General features: G+C 31.6%; 1 protein-coding gene across 1 annotated transcript in view; it reads left to right on the forward strand.

Moving 5' to 3' along the window:
* Positions 1 to 20,768, forward strand: part of MS3_00010450 (uncharacterized protein) — a 92,147-nt gene that overhangs the window by 46,644 nt on the left and 24,735 nt on the right. Inside the window, exons 2-3 of the mRNA XM_035731827.2 lie at positions 8,143 to 8,236; positions 15,922 to 16,144. Of these exons, the coding sequence (XP_035589793.2) occupies positions 8,143 to 8,236; positions 15,922 to 16,144 (317 nt within the window). The remainder of the gene's footprint in view (positions 1 to 8,142; positions 8,237 to 15,921; positions 16,145 to 20,768) is intronic.

Below are 20,768 nucleotides of genomic sequence, written 5' to 3' on the forward strand. Positions count from 1 at the left end.
AGATCAAAGCAAGAACCTGCATAGCTTGTGTAGATGATAATGAATTCAGATCACCCCAAAATGATCTGTAGAATTAAGTCATGGCTATAAAAAAATCGTACTTTTATTATCGATTTGCTTTTTAAAGTTTTTGACTGTCTAGTGATTTTTATTCGGTAAAATTAAATTAATTTCTAGGACTAGGGATCTATTAAATAGATTGTACTTTGAAATAAGTTTATTTACGGTGCTTACAAATATTTGTTCATAAATATTGAATAGTTTATTGTACTGAACAGATGTACGATATGTCGTAGTAGTTCACAAAGAATTGGTAGTTTTTCATCCTAAAGCAAAATAGTATAATATCAGTCGAAATCGTCTTAGCCGAAAATTCAGCCGAAGCATTTTTGACATAGGTGACTGTTATTTATGTGTAACCTTCTCAGTGAATATCCATTATCTTGGAAGCGGATTAAGTATCCTAGTTAATTTAGTAAATTAACATTCAACTTTGGCTTATCTGAGTTGTGGCTATCAATGAAATTCAGAAAATTTCTTTTTTACTTTGTTTTAGACTTAAGTGGACATAACTGTGTCTCATTATTATTGTTCACATCCTCACATTAATTACTAAATAGTCATTCACTCAGCTATTGATTCAGCATAACAACCACGGTATTAAACGAGTATAGATGGATCAATAAAAGTTTATCTTTATTTGATTAAATATGACTAAGCATGTCATTAGTGACACATCAAATAAAGTTCTGAATGTAATCAACAAGAAATTATAAACCTTTACCAAAGCCATTCAACGTTAATTAAAATATTTTGCTTGACTTCAACTAACCTTACCTTGATATACCTAAATATTGATAGAAATTCAATGTAACTCAGTACAAATGAAATAAAAGACAGTAAAAGTAAAATACATTATATCGTATTAGCTGTACAGTAAAGGAATAATACAAAATTATGACTGTATTTTATAAAAACCCAATGAAAAATTAACTGCCCAATTAAACGTCTAAATTGTTAGTTTGTACTGAAACACTATTTAGTTTGATTTTTGATGAATCATCCAATTATTTGTCGAATAACTTGATGAATTTAAAAGTTGATTGGTAAATTGCATTACCGTTTCAAAATAAACAGTAAATTCGAACGCTTAAGTATCTTAACTACATCAAAACTTTGTGTTACATGTCTTAGATAAACGTATTATTATCATTTATCAATAGTTTGTTAATCTAAGATTAAAGGTTAAGAAACATGTCACTGAGTGTTTTTTAATGATTGTTAAGTGTTGATTCCTTAATCTTACAAAAAGTGGTTCACTTTCCGAATAATTGTGCAATTACATCTCTGACCGTAATGTTTTATGCAATTGATGCAAATCCCAAACGTTGCTGAAGAATAAGGATACAAAATTCAAATAGTTTCCAATTAGTACAAAATCTCAATGTATGGTGTTTTGACAACTAGCACCAAACATTCACAAATTTGGCATTTTGGCAATGATGAATATGAACCTAATTTGCTGTATTTACGGACAACGTCAGATTTCTTGACTATGAACAATAAACCAGACTATTATTACTCCTTTATTTATACAAATTACTTTCTATAAAATATACAGTCGTTGTTTGTCTTCAAAAGTTATAGTATTAACTTGAACATTGAAAGTACTCGTTTTTCCCAGGTTGTCCATTTCTTAGCTGGTCATTGGGAATTGTCTCTCAATATAGATGGCATTAAGGCATAAGTGTTGAGTTGTTATTGAACTCTAAGTTAAAATCACTGTTTAGATTAAGATTTGTTAAAACTTATAAGAAGAGAAAAGAACGAACATATTAATTACAACTTAGTGTTTGTCAGTTTGGTTCCAAGGTATTTCTATTTCGTTTTTTTCTTGTAGAAAATGATTTATTTTTCCTACATGATATGCCTTTTAGGGGGCAATATTACAAGATTTGTTTCATTTCCAATCCATATCTATAAATAATTTCTTCTAGCAACTTTTGTCTTCAGAAATAACATGGAATAATTTCATTTATTCTTAATTTACGTCATTAATTACATGTTTATATAATAAAGAGAATCGAAAAATTCATAGTAGAAACGCTTTTTTGATGAATACATGTTCAACAGGGTTTATTAATAAATCATTTATTACTCGCCAAACAAATTTCCAAGTTCAGTTTTCGTGTTAATTAGTTTGTATTTTATCCAAGACAAATGAAGAAAATCTCCTACTTGTGTTGTTTATGCATTCAGTATTACCAACCAACTACAAAACATGTTTAATGCGTTATGTTTCGTCGTCAGTTTGTTATGACTGTGTCGCCAATTGTTATGACTGATCGTCGCTAATTATTATGTCCATATCTTATTACTTATACTTGTAAAACAAGCGAACACTGCAATTCCCACGACAAGAAGTAGGAACACCAATAATAGTACAAATGGAGATTTATCAATTCCAAAGCAAGACGATGAACCAAGTCAAAAGTACGGTCCATTTGATGCCGGCCTAGTGGTCTAGAGGTTAAGCGTTCACGCGTGAGACCGATAGATCCTAGGTTCGAATCCTGCAATCGAGGTCCCGAATAAAATATCATACTGGAAAACATAACTGATACTACAATAAGTAATCATATTGAATTAAAAACTTAAGTAACGTTAATAACAAATATATTTTTTATTATATCCCAATGAGTAGGAAAATTGTATTTTTAACCTTCTGTGACTTGATGTAAGCCACTTCATTGAAATATAACAAAAAACATATTTATTGTTAACTCTCTATCGAATGACCAATTTGTTTAGAAGTAATGTTGAACAAAAATCATAAAGAGTAAAAGAATCTAATTTCGCTTTTTTTATCCCATCATATCAATATACATCATCTTTTTATGTTCAGTGATGAATATTGATTGGCATGTGTCAGTCAAACACAATTAAAACACTTGGTCACTTTTGGTAGTAGAATGTTATCAGATCAAGTCTGTTTTATCAATATCCAATCAAGACAGAGTTATTCGTATATTCTATCATAGAAACAGTAGTAACATTTCGAGTTTTAAAATTATCTATTCAATTTTTTAGACTATTATCACGTGAAAACACTAACTATTCAACAGTCTCTAAAATATTAAAATGCTTTTAAATGGATGAACAATATTCTCTTCAAAATTTCACTTCATATTCCACAGTTGTATATTAAAAGTTATGATGGACAAAAATGGATAAGCTATAAGTAGTGATTATATTAACCTTTTTTTGAATTACCAGATCGCAAAAATAACTGTAGAATCTTAAGAGAACTTATTAAAATAATGGCGAAACTAAAATTTATAGACGACCATTGAGCGACGTTTGAGTGACCTTAAGAGTATCTACTTAATAACTAGGACTAAATGAGGGTTATAAAAGTGTACGAGAAATTATAATTATAATTTACAGTTGATGATTAAGATTAGGAATTAAATTTCGGGATTTTCATCATGAACTGACATTATCCTTAATAATGCAAAAATTCTATTTATCCAAATGGATGAGCAAATTGGTTGATCCATAAATTATGGTCATACTAATATAATGTACTTAATCCAAATACCACTATTTTAAAATTTATAAAGGGAACCTTAAAAAACTTAAAATTTTCATTCTCTTTCCATCAGTAAAATCTTTATTTGAGTTGACTATAACGAAAATTTCTGTTAATATAACTTCTATCAATAATTTTTAAATCATTTTTAATAAAAAAAAATTATTTCCTGTTGTGTTAATCTTTTTCCCCCTTAGTACTATTATTTCTTCATGCAGAAAAATTTAACGAAAGGGTATTTTTTTCTAAAAAAAAAAGTCTTTTTTTTGTGAACTCTAAATCTATATACATAATATTTCTATTTAATAATTAAATAAAACAATCCATTGTTACTCATAGAAGTGTGATAAAATTAATCTCTAGTTTTACTGTTTAGTTGAAACATGAATGATTTCTATCTTTGTTATTTCCCTTAGTCAAAATAAGAGAATGATCTTAACAACATTAAATGTTTATAGATCAATATGAACAGAATTAATTCAACAGTTAAGTTCTTTCAGTATATACGTGATTAAATTAATGTAAATGATCATTAGGAATAGAGTGATTTAACTGAATATTTAATAGTTCAGTATTATATTTCTAATTGTAAATAATATTATCATTCAGTGCTTCCAGGTATTCAATGGTGGTCTACTTACTTACTTACTTACTTACGCCTGTTACTCTTAATGGAACATAGGCCACCGACCAGTATTCTCCAACCCACTCTGTTCTGGGCCTTCCGCTCTAGTTTCATCCAATTCTTGTTCATTTTTCTCATGTCTATCTCTATTTCCCGCCTTAATGTGTTCTTTGGTCTTCCTCTTTTCCCTTGGCCTTGAGGATCCAATGTGAGGGCTTGCCTTGTGATGCAGTTGGGTGTTTTCCTCAATGTGTGTCCTATCCACCCACAGAGCTTCTTCCTAATTTCTTCCTCCGCTGGGATCTGGTTTGTTCTCTCCCACAGTAGGTTGTTGCTAATAGTGTCCGGCCAACGGATCTGAAGTATTTTGCGTAGACAACTGTTAATAAACACCTGTATTTTCTGGATGATGGATTTCGTAGTTCTCCAGGTTTCTGCCCCATACAGTAGAATTGTCTTGACATTTGTATTGAAAATCCTGACCTTGGTGTTGGTTGACAGTTGCTTTGAGTTCCAGATGTTCCTCAATTGTAAATATGCTGCTCTTGCTTTGCCGATCTGCACCTTCACATCTGCAACAGATCTACCGTGTTCATCAATGATGCTACCCAAATATGTAAAGATTTTTACATCTTCCAAATGGTGGTCTAACAACAATCAAATGATGATTTAATCAAAAATTTAATCATCTCTACAATCCTATACTGAAATTAATATTATTCACAACTTATTGGATATCATTCGAAAATTAACAGAATAATTGTCATTCTTGTCCAAAATCAACTAAATAAATTAGATATTAAAAATTATTATTACTATTGTTGTTGTTTTATGATTATTTATTTTAAACGATTTACTCTTTATTTAAAACAATAAAAAAGTATGTTAATCATTTGAACAAGTAGAGCTGTCATTTATGACGGGTTTTTTTGTTTACTGATTTTTAACTAGAAATTCTAGATCATTCTTGTAATATTCAGTAACCAGATCGAGAAAAAAGAATTTTCTCTTCAGCAAAACAAACAAAAATTTCAATTTCATTTTTATAAAAGAGATCATAAAAAAATTGTTTTTTGGGAAAATCAACTTTAATTTCTACTCAATAACTGATAGAAAAATAACTATTACTTTTGTAGATATGAACTATTAAACAAAAAATGGATGCTTTTTTTGTATGGAAAGAATCTGTTTAGTTGAAAATGAAAAAACATTATTGTTTTTAACCAAAGAAAGAAATTGAAATTTAGGATGCTAAGTGGATAACGTGATGGTATTTGAAACGAATGGTACTAGGTTCGTGTCCCAGAGTAAACATCAACTCTGGGGTGTAGGTGCATCCAGATGACAAATCAGCTGCTCATCATAGATTCCACTGCTAGCTACTTTCCTTCTTTGCTTAGAATGCTTGCGAATTAAGGCAATATCAAAGCAATACGTACAGTATGCATATATGTCAATAACAGATTGATTAATTGCGGTGCTACATATCAACAAGAAGATTCAAGTAAACAATATCAAGTGAATTTCATTCTTGTTTTTGTTATTAGAAAATAGTATCATTCACATATCTAATTAAAGTCTGAAATGTTTTGATCTAATTCATGAAAAAGCATTATGATTATTTGTAAAATTTATGAGAATAAAAACAAAACAAACATTTGAATGCACTTTTCACCGAATAATTAGTAAACTTGCGGTTTTTTTCCATAAATAAAGATATATATGATTTCAACTTACGTATTTTGTTTTATTACATATGCAGGATATGTAAATTGTACATTATAATAACCTAATTATCATTTCATCTAGAATAAGTTTCCCACTTTGTGATTCGCTCTAATAAACAAATGTTACAAATGTTTGTTAAACTCTAGAATGATAAGGATAAACTAAATTGCAGTCTCGAAGTGGATATCAACGTTGAAATCCATGTACATCCGAAATAAAGAGGAAATGCACTTCCTGAATTCTACTATTAGACGCTATTTATCTCTGCTTAAAAGTGTTTGTGACTTAGTGACACTACTGAGGCAATTTTGATAGGGTGCATATATATCTAAAGAGACTGATCAACTGGAACCTTAAACGTTCATGGAAAGATTCAAAAAACCAATACATATAACTTGAAATTCAATACATTTTTTTATATTTTGTACAGCAAAATTGATATCTTTATGAGATAACTAACAAATTGTCACTTGATGTTACAATTATAGTAATGATTAACTTCCAAAAATAATTTCACTCGGTTTTAATAAAACATTATTTGTAAACAAACAGTACTAATTTTGAACCAGAAAATATGATCATCGTACATGTTTACTCGACAAAATGTAACCGGTTAATATGAGTAATGACAGATAGTTTGTAGAAAATATTAATCGATTACAACTAAATATAATTTTACTAAACAAATTTATTGTACTTTTCCACTGGTTATGGTTAAAATACATCCGGTACAGATGCCGTGATTACGTTCAAACATACTGTACAATATATTAACAAAAGGTATCAGGTTTCTCCGACTAATGTGAAAAAATTAAGTCAAACGAAATCTGGTGCGAGTATGTGTAAGTCCAAGCTGACTTACCATACACTACCGCAATGAAACAAGGAAGTAACGAGACGTATGAGTGAAGATAATGTTTATTAAGTTATATATATAAACATAAGTAATATATTTAAAATGAGAATAAATTGGATTGAAAAACGAAGCATTTGTAGTGAAATAACTTGAATAGAATTTCATTTTTCATACCATTTAGTTAGATTAAATTTATTGACGGATAAAATGGGGTATAAACCTTTGGATTATAAACAATTAAATCAACCAATTAATAGTGGCTACATTTGAGATAGCGAATAAATAGTTTTATAAACGCAGTCATTTTATGGATTGTTTTCGAATCAAATCTCTTTTAATAATTTATAACATAAACTTAGTTCAAATGTACCTTTCACCATATATAACAATTTCTAATTTTTGACCAGAGTACCAGCAGCGTTTTATGTCACTCACTTTAGAAAACAAGAACATGAAAGTAAAGGCGGAAAATATGAATAAATCGATTTTTGTGGATAAAATTTATGGAAACTGTTATAATGTATGTGGAAACGAATGAAATAAAAGTTTCCACAACTACTCTGTTGACTTCCGTTTTCCGTTTTTGTTATATATATATATATATATATATATATAAGAGAGAGAGAGAGAGAATTCGAAATAAAATCCATCTTACAACACAGTCATTCGAATCATTAATAAATAATTATTTTAAATAATCGATAACTATATGATAAATATTTTGCTTCGTAACTAAATCATTACATGAATTTTGTCATCTTTGTATCTTATAATAGTACACTGCCCATCAGAATCAGCCTAATTACAAATGATAAGCCCAAATTATATTTTAAAGTTAATTATATACTATAGATATTGTTGTAACAGATGTCATGTTCTGCAGTACTTCTGTGACATTTGCAAGTTGATTATATTATTGACAACAACACTAAAAGAATCTTCGCATCCTAAGAGAATTTTTGTTTACTTGAAGGTCATTTACTACTGCAAGAAAATATTTTATTACTTTTTTGTCTATTGAATAAAAGAAAGTACATTAGTTTTCATTGCAGAAGTGACTTTAATGAGAATAACCGTGTTCAAATACAGATTATTAGTAAAATGCTAGAATCCTGAGGTTGAACTCACTGATTTCTGAATCAAAATGATAGTGTTTACTCTAATTTCTTGCAACACTTTTCAATAGACACTAAAGAATCGGTTTCGAATCTTTTTACCAAACATCGTAAGATTTATAAAACGTTTTTAAAAACAATGAAAGTTTAATTTTAGCTTCTATTTCTATTATTGTATTCAATGTTTAAGAAAACACTTACATTTTTCTTTACTTTTGTTTTAAAGGCAAAATGACCGACAAACAATATGTTTATTGTATGCATCATCCGTCGTGGCTGCAAGTCTTTCAATTGCAGTCGCATCAATGCAATACGCTGAGGTAATTGTATTTGACATATGTTTATATGAATTGTTATATTTCTTAGTGATTCTACTTAGATTATAATAACTAACGCGAGACTCTAATTTATGGACGAGCCAATCAGAGGCGTTTTAGGGGTTTCAAGGTTACAGCGCCAACTTCAGTGCTTAATGCTAACGTACGATCGGTTCACAGGGGATTTTGTAAAAACGTAATAATTAAGCGGCTATAATAAATAAAACGACGAGACTGATTTGTGGACGAATCAATCAGGTACAAGATAATAGATCTCGGATTTTAACGCGTAAGCCTTTCATCCATTTGGCTAAATAGATTTCTGGCATTATAGCCGATGTCAATTCGTGATGGAAACCCCATATATAATTCCTAACTAAGGCAAATTACGACAATTATTGCGAACTGGATAGTAAAAGCATCAGTAACACTGACTGCAGCCAGGTACTACAATATATACGGATGTTTGGAGAGCGTAAAGACTCCTACAAAGGCTTAGTTATGTGCATCGTGTCGTTATCCACAAGTGGCATTTTGTGCACTCAACAACCGTAGTGCACATAAACAATACTGAAGCTGTGTGGTCGAGGCTCAAAGAGTTTTTGAGACTTTATCATGGCTCCAGTGGCCGACTATTCTGTAGCCTTATGGATGATTTCCTCTACTGCATGGATTACGATTTTAGAACATCTGAACCTCTTTCTAACCTTGACAAGCTTTTGAATCACGTATAAGAAGTGTATCCACCTTATTTTCTTGGTTTTGTATAACACATTTTTACTCTATACTGACTGTTGGCTGATTGACCAATATTTCTCAAGGGCACTGAAGATTCGTTCAAAGTTCGTCCATAAATTAGAGTCTCGCCATAACCAATTTTCTCTTCAAGTTATCCATTAGATACTCTGTTGTGCGAAATTTAGTTCACAAGAATTCGAAGTCCGATGAAAGACTTATTTTTTAATTTGAATGATTCAGAAAAAAAACCGTTTGTATTAAAATTATGAAACAAAAAATAGAACAAGCTTTGTGATGTTATAGAATTATAGTTGGTGTCACATGTTTACTAAAGATATGTTTCTGCATTCATAAGATGTTTGATTTTAGTTAAAAATCAGTGGTTGGAAAATATTTTAATGCTAGAAGTCAAATCCCTCTGTTTCCACAAGGTTACAGGTACACCGTAAAATCTAGAGCCATCTTAGGTTTGACGACTCCTATCGGCTATATCAAATCGCTGTGCATCATCTCATGTCATTTTATTCGACCAACCAATAAATGTTTAAATGATTTTAAAAGTATTCGTTTCTCAATGTAAATTTATTAATGACTGTTAAAAGTGCGAAATGATGAATAGTCATTTTGATATAACGCTTCCATTCTTCAAACACATACTAATCTTTGTACATATTCTGAGTTATGTGCTTGAAAATGTTGTTAAATACCCTACGCATCTAGATAATAAATATATTATGCCTAAAGTTACATAAATGTTATTGCTTTTTGTTGATGGGATAAGAATTACGTTTACATATTTACTTGAATTATACCACTTTACATATTTATATATACATATACATATATATACGTTTACGTTGGTAAACAATTCTGTAGATGATATGCAAGGTGAAGATTTGTATAAATGTTTCTGAATCTTATTAATTAATCACCAAGAAACGGGGTTAGCAACTAAATCAATAATATTACTGAAAATCTGAACGGATTATCATGAAAGCATTTTTTATAACACATATTTACATTAAGGTGTTATTAGTACACTAGATTATATGAAATTGTTCTCCCTTTTCATGATAACTAGGGAACAGTTATTGATGAAATGCATTCAAACTTGACATAATACTACCTTGTCAAATTTGTAATTTAGCGTGTTCTGTTTCCAGATAATTATAAACATTTTGTATGAATTACTACTGATATAAAAAATTGAATGGTAGTTCACCAAACTTCATGTGTCAAATTTTTTTGTGTTTTATAGATTAAATTGTTGGTTACACAATTTTCTGAAAATGTAATAATACAGGCAAATGTAACTCCTTATCTTCCAACATTTTAATAGAATATATATATATATATATATATATATATATATATATAATCAAATTTTATTTAGATACATTCACTTATAAATATCCTCAGAAAGGGGTTTTCTGGATATTGTAGAAACCTAATAGTTGAGTTCACGAGTCAACTGAAGCTTGACCATCATGAAAAACCTGGAAGCACTGGACGGCCATTTCACAGTAGTGTGCATCCATGACTCGTGCGGTTCGAACTCGGTCTCACGCATGTAAGCTTAACCTTCAGAGTACTGAGCTGGCTGGCATCTAACAGTGTTAATGTCTAATTTCAACCAATCCCCGAAATTGAGCCACCGTCCACCATTGTCTTTAGTGAGTTACTATCTCACAACAGACTCGGTTGAACTCCACTGGTTACGACTTTTCACTAGAACTCTAGGAAATACCTGTTGAAACCAGTCACTAGTGAGCATGTGATGATCATTATCAGAAAGGGTTTTTGTGGATATTATAATAATTTAATATTCATATCTATCCAAACTGTGTTATAGAGCTTTTTACCTTTTAATTACATTTTAGACAAAATAAAAACTGTCTAAAATTATTTTTTTATAATTATCTAATCTATAAGCATTTCACATGATAAATAAACTTAACAATATTAGACATCTTTATTATGATTGGTTAAAAAGTCATAATTTTCACTAGAACTATTATAAATCAGTCTAGACAACAAAAATGAGAATTAGGCAAAACATCAAAATGGAATTCTTTCCTTTTTATAGTTTCTTTTTTATGATAATAAAAACTTAGTTTTGATTTATTAATGATTATCATAAATAGATAAATAAATAAAATAGATCAAATAATAATTCAGTGATGTAATCAAAACTGACTATTGGTATTACAGAAATAAAAAGCAAAATAAAAGAAAACTGAAGAAGAAGAAGAAGAGAAAGAAGGGGAAGAAGTAGAATACTTTTACCTAATTATGAAGATCAATTTTTTTGTTTCCATTCATTTTAAACATATGCAGGTAAACTAGATATGAGACGAATGATTAGTATTAATAAAGCATAGAAACAATTTCAGGGTGGTAATTTGAAGTGAAAAAAATTAATACAAAAAAAAGAAAAAGAAAATTATAATATACATGAATTCATCAAAATTTATACTAAACATTAAGTTACTCATGGGAAAATATAAAAATAAAGTGAATAAAGAATATTGAAAATTCATTAATATTAAATAAAGTTTAAAAACTACTTATTGCTCACTTGGTATTGTTTGGCTTGTATCTTCCAATTGAGGTTTAAGACTGCAATTGACCAGTCTGTTATTGGCATATGTGCATACTGTGCGAATGCCTCGATATTACCTTAATTCACAAGCTATTTGTGAGCAATGATGGATAGTGGCTAGCAGTGGAATCCAGGACGCACGTCTCGTCAGCCGGATGTAACTGCACCTCAGAGAGTTTATGTTCACTCTAGGACTCGAACCCATTACCATTCGCTTCAAACGCCATCGCGTTATCCACTTAGCTACTGAGTCCTGATAGCCACAGCATGCACATAGGCCAATAACAGACTGATCAGTTGCAGTTTTAAACCACAATGGGAAGATACAAGCCAAACAATACCAAGTGAATATTTTCGTGCTTACAATATTATTTGTGTATAATGTATTCATCACAATAGTACTTACTTTTCTGGTAAAATGTTTTGATTATTTATTCTAAGAACCATTGAGAACAATTTATAATGTTTATTGTTTAATAATGTACTTTAATTTAATAGAGAAAACTCAAGTACCTCAAAAGATAGCACCGAACTATTATTTTTCATAAACAAACACTACGTTACTTTATTATCCCTTTGAAATAACAATCAATATTCTGTTCAATAAACAACTTGAAATGTACCGACATGTACTTTTTAAAGCATATTACTTATTCAAGTCCACAAAGTTAAACAGAATATCCTTGTCCAGTCACAGTGAATATACAACCTTTTAATAATTATAACACAGGCAACAAGATTTAGTGTAAACGTTTAATGTTAAAGTTGATATGCAACCATAAGTTTTCGTTACACTGTGACATTTTTTTATTATTTAAAACAATCGTTCTAGATCTAGCTTAGATTGTCAAATAGATGCTTCTACATGTTATTGTTCATAAATAATCAAAGTTTCGTAATAACGTTGAACGTTCATAATGTTTAATTAGGACAAAACAACAAGTTCATTATTTAATCTTTGATGAAATCATGATAAAAGATATGTTATATGGTCTAGTATACAATAAATCCCTATATATATAGAACATAATGTTGAACCTATTAACCTTTACGTCAAACAAAAAAATAAATTCCAAATAGTATGAAGTTTACTAATGGTTTTACTTGTTTTTATTTATATACAAATATCGCATTTGTGTAACAGTAATGATGTATTAACTAGAAATTGAAATTGAATGTCATTCATTCGTCTATATTACATAAATTAGTATACTTCTTATATAGTCTACACTTCTTTGAATCAATATCCATGTAATCGATTAAAAAGTCTTTAAAGATGTAAGGAAAAAGATTTATATTTACCTATGTTACGACTATATTTAAATTAATCGGTTGTTCATTATCATGAACTGGGAAACGAAATGATATTAGTTTAAATATCAAGATGGAATTGTTTGGCTTGTATCTTCCCAGGACTCAGTAGCTGAGTGGATAACACGATGGCATTTGAAGCGAATGGTACTGTGTTCGAGTCCCAGAGTGAACATCAACTCTGAGATGCAGGTACATCCAGCTGACGAGTCCAAAATAGAACAAAAATATTGTTTGGATTTATGAGTGCTCAAATTAAATGCATATTAAAGCATGTGTACTACATAGAATGATCCCTTAAAAAAAACTTAAAATATGAAATACTAAACGATTTGTCATATGAAAACATTTTGTTTTATATTACTCGTCTTTTTTAGTAGTACTATGCAAGATTTATTAATTGTATCATCATATGTAATTTTAGATTAATTAACTTTCATTTTGGTTGAGTTTTATTCTCTGAGCTGAGAATAGAACTCCACCAAAATAATCGATCTGAGCTATATATTTTCTCCGCCATCTCAGTTAACTTTCATTTGTCCTCTATATTTTGAAAGCAATATATGAACTTTCACACATTCTATTTATTGATCACATCAAAAACCAATAATAAACCTATTGAGGTAATCTAAATCTTTGAAAACATAATCGTTAAACTTAAAATTTCACACCTTTGAAACGATTTGTAAATAATTTCGTAGAGCCATCTAATGAGATTTCAGAAGATACTTTCTTTTAACATATTTACATTTCAATGTTACAATTAATCAAGGTAAATGACTTTGGAAAACAGATTTTATACCTGCAAAATTAGACTAGTATTTTCTTGATAATAAGTTATATGATACTATCTACAAATGAGTCCATTCAATAGAATGTACTAGAAGTTCTAGATTTTGACAATTTAAATGTTCTTCTTTAATCGCTTTTTTGTAATAATTTATTTAATATAGTCAAACAAATAAATTCTAAATTCATTTTCATTTATTTATTAGGCTTCCTGTTTACCGCCTATTTATCCATTCGAAAATTTGTAGTATTGTTGATTTAAATCAACTACTTATATTATCCATTAGATTGTTAGCTTCATTAAATTTTTACTCATAATTTGAAAAAAAACTTTGTTTCTATACATAAGGAAATTTAGAGATTTAACCCCTTCAAAGAATAAATAATTTATTCTCTAAAGAAGTGGTTTACACTGAGTCATGAAACGTTAGAAAATCTATTTTTCCTACTCATCGGTATATTAAAAATATATCATTTTATTTATAACAATCTACCCAATGCATGTTTATTCTGGTCAGTATTTTTTATTAAGACTTTTTCTATAAGATGGGGTTGCCGACCTTATGCCCAACCCTCCTTCTTTACCCGGTTTTGGGACTGGCAGTAACTCTAGATAAGCTACAGGCTGGAAAGATTGGAAAACATTGCTCAGAACAGGGTTATATGGAGAGTGTTGTGGCCGGCCTATGCTCCTCCACGAGGAGTAACAGGCGTAAATGGGTAAGTAAGTAAGTACCCAATGCTTAGTTTATTCAAAATTATCAAGTCGAACCTTGGTGATGATATCTAAAAATATTTTTTCAATAGTCAATATTATTTATAGCATCATCTACTACCTTACTTAATATGTACTATTTATATCATTCGTTTTGCTTTTTACTTCATCCAAATCGTCTATACTTATTGCCATTAATCATTTCGAGTTGTTTTTTAGATCGAAATTATGTTAATATCTAATTTATCACTGAACTAATATATATATATATATATGAAATTCACTTTTTTTGCAAATCAGGGTATTCCTTTAACTAAACTTTTGGATTTACAACTGTGATGACTAATGTATTAGCAAAATGACTTCAATCGATATCATTTATTTCATGAAGTCTTTCTATAAATTTATTTTACCTAGGACTTTTTGTTAAAAATCCATGATATATAGAGTTTTTCCTTAAAACCATCAGATTTCTGTCATTCTACAGTTTGCATACCTGCTATAAAAATAATATATATCGATATGTTCATAGTTTCAGTTTGAATTATTTTTTACTACCCCATGGGTTTTATATGTAAATCATGACAAGTTCTTGATGATTTTAAGCCAGACCAAATGCATTTGTTTAACGTCATTTGTGGCTTAAAATAAGTTTTTTTCATGAATCGACTGATTTCACTGTTAATAGTTACTGTAAAATAGACAGATGAAAATCTGTTGATTCGGTAACATAGTACAACACGTTGTCAAAAGCATTATTCCTTAGTTAAGTTCGATGGAACAGATTAAACCTAGAATGAAGTTTATTTCTTTTACTGATATAATAATTTATTAGCATTCTAAATAAATTAAGGCACAAATGTTTCAGTAAAAATTGAAACCCCAATGGTTGAACTTACTCTCAAAATAGACCGAAATCCTAGAAGGTAGTAGTTTAATCGTATGTTAATCACTAATATTTTCTGCTTAATTCTGCCGCTTTTTACCAGGGCTTTCATGGAGATATATGTACCTTTACATTAAGGTAATGCTTTGAAAAGTACTTGATAGCAAAGATCTAAATTTTCTTGATCATAAACATGTGTTTATCTTATGTGTAATGTTGTACAATAGTATTTGATATGTACATACTATTCTTAATTACCCCGAAAAAAGTATATGGAGGATGCTTTTGTAATTTAAATTTACCTACTTGAAAGCAAAGTCAACCTGTTATTGTTATTAATACAGACAGGTTCAGGATCTTAATGTCTGGAAATTACAGCTGTGAAAGTCAAACAATTATCTTCGTATTAATCTTCCATAAGTAAAGCTTCTATCAAAATTACCCTGATATAAAAATGTTAACCATGTCCTTTATGTTCATGAAAATCCTAAGTTTATTGACTTATTAGACTTGGAAGATTTCGCTGAGACCAACCGAGATATATTAAATTACCCTTATTAATAAAATTGGTTAATATGATCAATAATCAACTATTATACCACTGTCATTATGATTGCTTCATTTCGTATTTTTCTTCATTTTCCAAGGTTGATCAACAGACTATTACTGCCAAGTGGGGTAGACCTTTGTTTTCAAGTAGTCTTTATGCCACATGCTGCCTACTATTAGTCATAATGGCTGGTTACTTCGAGTTTCATAGAATGGAGACATTTGAAGCTGTATATCGAGGAACTGGACCAGTTCCATTCAGTGTAAAATTTTCAGTTAAAGGTGAAAAAGTCAATCTATATTTACGGCTTGGGTTAGCAAGTAAGTGATTTTTATCTGTGGTTTGAATCATTTAGATTTTTGATTGTTAAAACACAACAAAGTTTTCATTTATCACAGACGATAACCAAAATCTTTTAATGTGCATATTAATTTTCTGAAGTTTATTTAAGCTCGTTATCAGTACTTCAATCAGGTATGAATACTTTCCAACACCGTAGTTTATAAAACAGTCAGCAAAAATTGTGATTGTTTAAATTTTATACTTAATCCAATTATGACTTAAATAGGTTTTCAAATACAATATCGAAGTTATGCTAACATTCTTCATCTTAATGAAACAACAGAGGGTTAGTTAGTTAGAACTCATTGTTCAAATACATTTATTATTTCAAAAGTTGAGATCATGAGTCAATTGAAGCTAAACCACCATGGGAAACCTGAAAGCACTGGATGGCTGTTACTTCCTATTGTTGTATCCCTCAGCAGTGCGCGCCTCCGCCCCCGCCTCGCGGGGTCCGAACCTGGGTCCTACCAGTCTTGCGCCTGGCGCCTAACCGACTAGACCACTGAGCCGGCTAACAACGGTGTTAATGTCTAACTTTAATTGATCCACGACATTGAGCGACACATCCACCATTGTCATCAGTGAGTTACTATCTCACGACGGAACCGGTTGAACTCCACTGGTCACTGTTTCTCACTAGAACTCCAGGATATATCTCTTGAAGCCAGTCACTAGTGCGCATATGTTAATTAGTATCAGAAGGGAGTATTGTGGAGATTGTAGTAATTTCAACAGTTGAGATCACAATAGGACGAAACAGTCGTCCAGTGCTTCCAGGTTTTTCATGGTGGTCTAGCTTCAATTGAGTCATGATCTCAACTGTTGAAATTACTACAATCTCCACAAAAAACCATTTTGATACATTGATTATTGTTTATTATCTACAGTGTTAACCAAGTACACGACGGTCACTAGGATTTATTAAATGATCGCATATCAGATTGTATCTTGATTTTTTCCTATGGTGCAGGTATATCCAATAACCATATCTTATCACTTTCCTCGAATATTTTTTAACACGATAAGTTATATTTTTTAAATAAACAAGTAGGGAATAACATTAATTTCTTAGAACGAAAGAATAATATCCATTTTGAATTAATCATATGATACTGTCTAATTCTAAATCAACCAGACAAGTGAATTATTTGTCATTTGGAAGCTCATTAATATGCATAAAATTTTCACCATGTGAAAATTTTCTTACGAACACACTGATAATCGTTATTCACTTTTTATGAAGTTAAAAATATTCAGCCACAAATTTCTCGTGGATACCAGTTAGTAAAACTTCAGTTTTATTGTGAGTTTAATTTTGGAAACTGATGTGACATGCGGTGTCCGAAATCTGATACTAATACACGGTATGCTACGCACTAACCCCGCAATCGACTAATTGAGCGAGAACACAAGAGTGAGCGAAAAAAAATATTGGACTACCGAATAAAGTTTACAAATACGGATTCATATATGTATACCACTCTAATCCTTAAGAAATCGATCCAATTCCTAGTCAATGAAATGCACTTATCCTTTAGGTCACTTCCGATTGCCATCGACTGACCTCGTAAGGCTACTTCTGATTATCACTTTATATCAGAAACAATATCTGATTTTATTTTATCAGGATTATACATAAAAGTATATGACATCAGCATTTAATATTTCCAAGTGTATCACTCGACCAAGCATCTGTGTTTTCTGATAAGTAAGGTATCAATGGGACAATGACCGAGTGGATTTATGATTTAAAATTCGTGATAACGTCTGAAGATTTCCGCAATCAATGTCCTATCCACTTCCAGCGACTGTTCCTAATTTCCTCCTCAAATGAAAGCTGAATTGTTTTCTCCCACAGTAGGCTGTTTCTGATGGTATCCGGTCAATGGACATTCAGCGTCTTATGTAGACAATTTCTGATAGTTGCTTGTACCTTTTGGATGATGGTTGTGGTAGTTCAGCAAGTTTAAGCTCCGTACAGTAGAACTGTCTTGACGATGGTATTGAAGATTCTGACTTTGATGTCGGCTGATAGTTTTTTGGGTTCCATATGTTCTTCAACTGTAGGAATGCTGCTCATGTTTAGACAACCCTTGCATTTACATTTGCATTAAATCCTCCTGGTTCACCGATGATACTTCCCAGGTGTATGAAAGTCTCCACCGCTTCCAGAGTTGTTGTTGTTCTAGGTGTTGGATTTGAGGACCTTGGTTTTTCTCTTGTATATGTTGAGGACCACTGCTGTAAAGACTGATTTTCCTACAGTGACTGTCTTCACTTACATTTATATGAGATAGAAGATATAGGTCATCTTCAGAGTCCGAATTGTCTAGTTGTATGCAATCTGTCTACTGTATTCCGTGCCTTTCCTCAGATGTGGAGGCCTTTATAATCCAGTCAGCCACCGGAAGAAAAAGAAACTATGAGAGTAAGCAATCTTATTTGACACCATTCTTCACTTGGAATGCGTCTGCCATCTGTCCTTCATCCACCACTTTGCATTGTAGCCCATCGTGTGAATTCCGGATGGTGTTGACGATTTTCTCAGGTATAGTGTTGAACAAGGCTTCGTAAGGTTCTGCTATCCAATCTGTCAAACATTTCCTCAGAGTCAAGGAAGTTCATGTCTACTGACGAGTTCCATTCAACTGATTGTTCAACGATGATCCGTAGTGTGACGATTCGGTCTGTTCACAACCGATCCTTACGGAATCCTGCCTGCCGAACTTAAAGTTGAGGGTCCATTGAATCTTCCATTTGGTTCAACGACCCTCTGTTGAGAACTTTTCTTGGTAGTTCGATGCCTCTGTAGTTCTCACTCTTGCTGAAGTTCCCTTTCACCAGTATATTGATGAGGTGTCCTTTTTTCCAGTCCATCGTCACTTGTTCTTCCAAAATCTTCCTCAATAGAACGTGGAACATGTTTGCAGTTGCTTCTATGTCTGACTTTAGAGGTTCATCTGGTATATTGTTAGGTCTTGCTGCTTTCCCGCGCTTGATTTGTCTGGTTGTCCTCCTGGTTTCGTTGATTATTGGTGGGTTAACATTTATGGAAATGTCTGTGTGTGCTGTTACGAATTCCGGTGGATTCAATGGATCTGGCTCATTCAAGAGTTCGTCAAAGTGTTCTACCCATCTGTTCTTCTATTCTTGAATTTCAGTAATTGTCATGCCTTCTTTGTCCTTGACCGGTCTCTCTGGTTTATCATATTTCATTGATAGTTTCTTCGCTGTGTCATATAGTTGTTTCATTTTTCCTTCTCTTGCAGCTATTTCCGCTATCGTTTCTATGTCTTCCATGTCTTTCTGCTTGTCGGCTCTAATGCTTATCTTCACTAGTTCGTTTGCTTCTGTGTTATCATCTTGTGCCTTGACATTCCCTGTTCTCGTTTGACTGTTGCTAATTGCTGTCTTCTTATTCTTGCTTTCTTGAATCCAGTTCGGGGTTTTGATAGAGACCTATTCGTTATGATGATGCTTGTTGTGGCCCATCATCTCCTGGCACGTTGAGGTTAATTTTTATTTGATCTCAATTCTCCTCCATGGTAGTTTCTTTTTGAGTAGATTGTGTTAGGTTTAGTACTCGTCGTTGAGAGTTATCTTGAATGTGTTGAGCTTGTCAACATGTAGAAGGAAGGCTTGATTGAACCTTTGTAATGTTATTTGTCCAGTCGTACAACGCTTTTTAGCTTCATTTCGATCTTGATAACCACCAGGTGAAGCTCTGCCAGCTCCTCTCTTTGTTCACACATCTTTAATTGCCCGTCTGAATTATATAGTGATACAAATATATAATCGATCTGGTTTTGTGTAGTGTGATCCTATGAGACCCTTATAACTTAGTGTATGTGCTTGTTGTGGTGTATAGTGACACCTATAACCATTTTCTTGAATGCAGATAAATCTGAAAATATCCCGTCATTCTCGTCCCCTTCTCCCATTTCATGTCGTCCCATGATATCTTCATACTTGGTGTTTTCTATTCTGACATCGAAGTTTAGGCCTCCCATCAGGATTGTCAAGTCCTTTCTCGAGCACTTCGCTACGATCGATTGCAGCTCCTCATAAAACTGATCTTCATATTGTTCCGTGTTATCACTGGTGGGTGCATAACACTGGACAACATTGGTTACGATCCCCTCCTTCTTAGTTTTGGATGATGCTTTGATAATCTTGGATCCATAAGATCCTGTAAGTGCTTTCCGTTCATCTTTGGACAACACCAGAGCAACTCCTTGTGTGTGAAGAGCATTTGATCAGATTACAGCAGCATCTCTGTCGAATCCAATCTTTTCTGTCGAGCTTGGGTCCAATGGGTTTCGCTTATTGCGAGCACCATCAAGTCGTATCTACTCATTTCCATAGTTGTTTGACTGGTCCCCCCGAAATCTCACATTGTCCGGACATTCCATGTGCTTATATTAATTGTTGCTCTGGTCGTTAAAAGAGGCATTGTCCGTGTAACTTCCAAAGAATCATGGCTTTCACAATGTGCCACAATTCCTCCTAATGAGGATCCTTGAACTAGGAAGGCAAAGTTTAAATGACATAATTGATTTATTCTGGTTAGCATCTTTTAAGCAAGGTTGCTGTTTATGT

The sequence above is a fragment of the Schistosoma haematobium genome, chromosome ZW (assembly GCF_000699445.3).
Source record: "Schistosoma haematobium chromosome ZW, whole genome shotgun sequence".
Lineage (NCBI taxonomy): Eukaryota > Metazoa > Platyhelminthes > Trematoda > Strigeidida > Schistosomatidae > Schistosoma > Schistosoma haematobium.